Source organism: Bison bison, unplaced genomic scaffold, assembly GCF_000754665.1.
Source record: "Bison bison bison isolate TAMUID 2011002044 unplaced genomic scaffold, Bison_UMD1.0 scf7180017864508, whole genome shotgun sequence".
Taxonomy (NCBI): Eukaryota; Metazoa; Chordata; class Mammalia; order Artiodactyla; family Bovidae; genus Bison; species Bison bison.
Genome location: NW_011495064.1, coordinates 3699685 through 3703734, shown reverse-complemented (window position 1 = coordinate 3703734; position 4050 = coordinate 3699685). Strand labels below are relative to the sequence as shown.

The window sequence follows — 4050 nt, the reverse complement described above, 5'->3', positions numbered from 1 at the left end:
ACGAGTCGAGGTCCGCAGGGACCCCGCCCGTCTTGCCTGGTCCTCGGCTCGTTGCCGGCCCGCCACTCCTGCGGGCTGTACCTCTTGGCCCTGTATCCCGGGCCGCGGGACCAGCCCCCCGCAAGCGTGGCAGAACCCCAGCCCCAGCGCTCCCTGAGCAGGCGGGGAGGTCGGGAGAGGAAGGGGTCCCATGTGTCTGGCAGCGCTTGATCAGCATCTAGAGAGCCGGGGTACAGCCGGGCGACCGACCGATGCACCGATATGCCAGGCCCGGGGACTCACCCCGGACCCTTCTCGGTGGAGAGTAGGCTCACTGGATGGGTTTCGACCCCAGCCCCGTTACCTCTCCTCAGGCTTTGGCTGCCCTCCTACTGGAGGAAAGACAGTGTTTGCCCCTTTGCACACTGCTGGCCCCATCTTTTGGGGACGCTTAACCTGCGGGCCTCTACAATAGCTCTTCCCAAGTGCTGCACCCCCAGGCAGCACTTCCAGGGTAGGCAGGCCCCACTACGCCCTTTTCCTGGGACTGCGGAAATGCACGTTAAGTTTTGCCAACCATATACCCGCCGCTGCCTGACTGGGCACTCGCCTGCTTTGACCCTTTCCTTAAGTGCTCCCTGAGCCAAGGGGATGTTCCACAGCTGGGAGGGCAGTGGAGAGAATTCAGGACCACTCTTCCCAGGACCTGTAAGCAGTTTGGGGGTCTGGCTTGGAAACCTCAGAGGAAAGTTGCCTGGCTCCATCGTGGTCTTGTCCTTCAGCACCGTAGCTCAGCTCAGCATGCTTTCTGGTCTATAGGAAGAAGATAAAGGGCAGGGATCAGTGGATCTGCCCCTAGCTGAGTGTCTACCTCTGAACAGTGGGCCTTGGAGTTTTTAATAATGACTCACTGCTCTTTCTGGGATCTGTCTCCCTGCACATGATCCCCATGTAATCTCTGAATGGCTGTCTGTTTTGGAGTAACCATGTGAGGGCCCTGAGTCACAGCAGGGGTGTTTAATAAGATAGCTGAAGCTGGGCTTGGGGATGCTCTCCATCAGGCTTCAGGAAGGATCAGCCACTTCCTTTCTTGGCAGGCTACTCAACAAGTTTATGAGTTTTGAGAACAACCTGCTTGGTCCCACTGGGCTGTTTCTTTCTTTTTTTAAAAAAACTTTATTTTGAAAAAAAAAAAAAAAAACTTTATTTTGTATTGCCTGCGTGCTCACTCACTCAGTCATTTCTGACTCCTTGCGACCCTATGGGCTATAGCCCATCAGGCTCCTCTGTCCATGGGATTCTCCAGGCAAGAATACTGGAGTGGGTTGCCATGCCCTCCTCCAGGGGCTCTTCCTGACCCAGGGGTCAAACCTGCATCTCTTCTGTCTCCTGCTTTGGCAGGCGGGTTCTTTACCATGAACACCACACAAGAAGCCCATTTTGTATTGGAGAATAGCCAATTAAAAAACAATGTTCTGATAGTTTCAGGTGAACAGCAAAGGGACTCTGCCGTATGTACACATGTATCCATTCTCCCCCAAACTCTAGGGGATGTTTATTTCTGCTCTCCAGGCCCCAAGGGTGGTGATGGGTGGTGGAGAGAGAGGTTGAGATGCTGATTCCTGCTGTGGGTGTGAGGTTTCTAGATACCAGGATCCCTTTAAAAGCCTCCATCCAGCTTCCATGCTGGAGCAGTGGCAGGACCAAGCTCTCTTCCTGTTGTCTCTGGGGAAGCCACTTGAAGAGGAGTGCTAGTTGGTCCCCATGCACCCAGTATCTTCCCCAGCCAGTCCTGTCTGTGGTCCATAGCTGCTGAGGGGAGTGGGCCGTGCTTTTTCAAACATCTGGGAAAAAAACCATAAGCAACCAACCTTAAGGGTTGCTTCTTGCTAAGGAGTCCTCCTGCCTGGAGCCGACCCACAAGTGTGCCTAGGAGGGTGTACTCCATCTCCACACTGGTGATGTTCTGGCTTGGATAATGCTTAGTGATGTGTCCTGTGCTCTGTAGGATGTTTAGCAGCATCCCTAGCCTCTACCCACTTAGATGGCAATAACAGCCTCTGCCCCCAGTCTTCAGACATTGTCAGATTTGGGGCTGCATGCATGCTCCATTGCTAAGTTGTGTCTGAATCTTTACGGCCCCATGGACTGCAGCCCACCAGGCTCCTCTGTCCATGGGATTTCCCAGGCAAGAATACTGGAGTGGGTTGCCATCTCCTTCTCCAGGGGATCTTCCCAATGCAGGGATTGACCTCACATCTCCTGCATTGGCAGGCAGATTCTTTACCACTGAGCCACCTGGGAAGCCCTCAAATTAGGGGGATGAGATGTAAAGTTGCCCCTAGTTTTGAACCACTGGTGTATGTGTAAATGGCCTTGCCCTCTTGGCAGGATCTCGGGCTTCCTTCCCAGGCTACTGTCGGGGGAAGCCCTCTCCACAGCAGGGCACCACCTTCATCTGGAGATGAATGTTGGAATCTAGCTGCTGTTTTTCTTTGCAGGGTTCCGGGGTGATCAAGGCTGGCTTTGCAGGAGACCAGATTCCCAAATACTGTTTTCCAAACTAGTAAGTGTTGCTCAGGCAGTATTCCTAACCCTTTGGTTTGCTTCTGGGGAGAACATGGGTCTTGTGTCACAACTCTCTTTGAGGCTAACTCTTGCCCCTGCCTGTAAGGGAAAGCACCAGATTTGTGAAGCTGGTGCTGTGAAGGGCTATGGAAGAAGACAGGCGCTCTGGGCTGTCTTGAGTCTGGTTTTGGTCCCTCCTGGAGCTGGAAAGGAGGAGCTACCACCAGCATTCCCCTGGGAACAGGGCATGGTAGCAGCAGCAAGAACACAAGAGAGACCTAAACCCAAAGGAGAAAGAATGGGGAGTTACTGCTGCTCCTTCCCCCCAGGAAATGCTCTCTTCAGGGCTCATTTATTTTCAGACTCTAGAAGATACATTGTGCGGTCAGGGGGAATCCTTCCCTGCATGATGCCAGTGATGGCAGAGGAGAGAGGGGAGTGAAACCCACGGAAATTTGGGGGCACCCCACTGGCCGCTCAAGCCCATTGGGAAGTTTTCCCTTGATGGTGTTTTGTCTCAAATCCTGGAGGCCTTAGAGCTTAGTGGCCAAAGCCAGGGTAGAGGAGTCCTCAGGCCCCTGAAGTAACTGGCCATGTCAAGACAAAGCCTGCATGGGGTATCCAGGCCTCAGCTGTCCTTTCTGAACTCACCTGGAGTGTAATTAAAGGTTCCTCTTGATGTGCAGGGAAGTTGGGTGAGATTTTGGAATGGTAGCTCGTCCACTCTGCCAAGAGCTGCATCTGTGTTTCAGAAGCCCTGGCAGGAAGAAGGACGGGATTGACTGAGTGAGAGAGGGGTCTACGAAGGAGCCATGGCCCTGCTTCCTGGGGCCACCCCACCTTGTTCTACCCCCGTGAAATCCACAGTGAGGGCTGAGTCATCATGGCTGCAGAAGCAGACCCTCTGCCAGGGCTGACATTCCAGACCTCTTGGCCCTCTCTGGGAGGGCTGATGGGAAATGGTGGGAACCCTTTTTCTTCTGACCCTGAGTCTTCTGTCCTTCCAAGGCCTGCTCTGTGGTCCCATGGCCTGTAGGCCTAGCTTCTGACCATTGGAGTCGGACTTTGGTTTTCCTGGACTAGGCTCGACTGTGGCCCCTGCCCATCTCCCTGACTTTTCTGTCCCTGCAGTGTCGGGCGCCCCAAGCACATGCGGGTGATGGCTGGAGCCCTGGAAGGAGACCTCTTTATCGGACCAAAAGCAGAGGTAACATCTGTGGTGCCTGTCTGTGCCTGGGTTGAGGTCTTCTGTCCTAGGAGCCTTGACTGGTGGTCAGAGGGCCCTGGGCCCTCTCTGGGACCATCTACTGGGTGTCATAAGCACTGTGGTCCATTTGCTCTGTGAGATGGTCCAGGGTTCCTGTGTAAGGTGACACAGTAAGACTACTTCCTGCCCCTTCCTTTAGAAGCCACAGAGGAAAGAACTGGTTAAATGAGTCACTTGGACTGATGACTGATCGAGAAGGCCAGCTCTGTGCTCCAGCTGGGGGGTTGAGGGGGGGG

At 54.1% G+C, this 4050-nt stretch overlaps 1 protein-coding gene across 2 annotated transcripts in view; it reads left to right on the top strand.

The window, feature by feature from the left end:
* The first annotated feature begins 2436 nt into the window (after positions 1–2436).
* ACTR1B (ARP1 actin-related protein 1 homolog B, centractin beta (yeast)) overlaps positions 2437–4050 on the top strand; it is a 7032-nt gene continuing 5418 nt past the window's right edge. The window contains exons 1-3 of one of the 2 annotated variants that reach the window (XM_010829605.1): positions 2481–2545; positions 3300–3509; positions 3679–3754. In XM_010829605.1, coding sequence (XP_010827907.1) covers positions 3698–3754 — 57 coding nt within the window. In that variant the 5' untranslated portion in view covers positions 2481–2545; positions 3300–3509; positions 3679–3697. Of the gene's footprint in view, positions 2546–3299; positions 3510–3678; positions 3755–4050 lie in introns of both variants that reach the window. The other variant, XM_010829604.1, reaches the window with a different exon arrangement.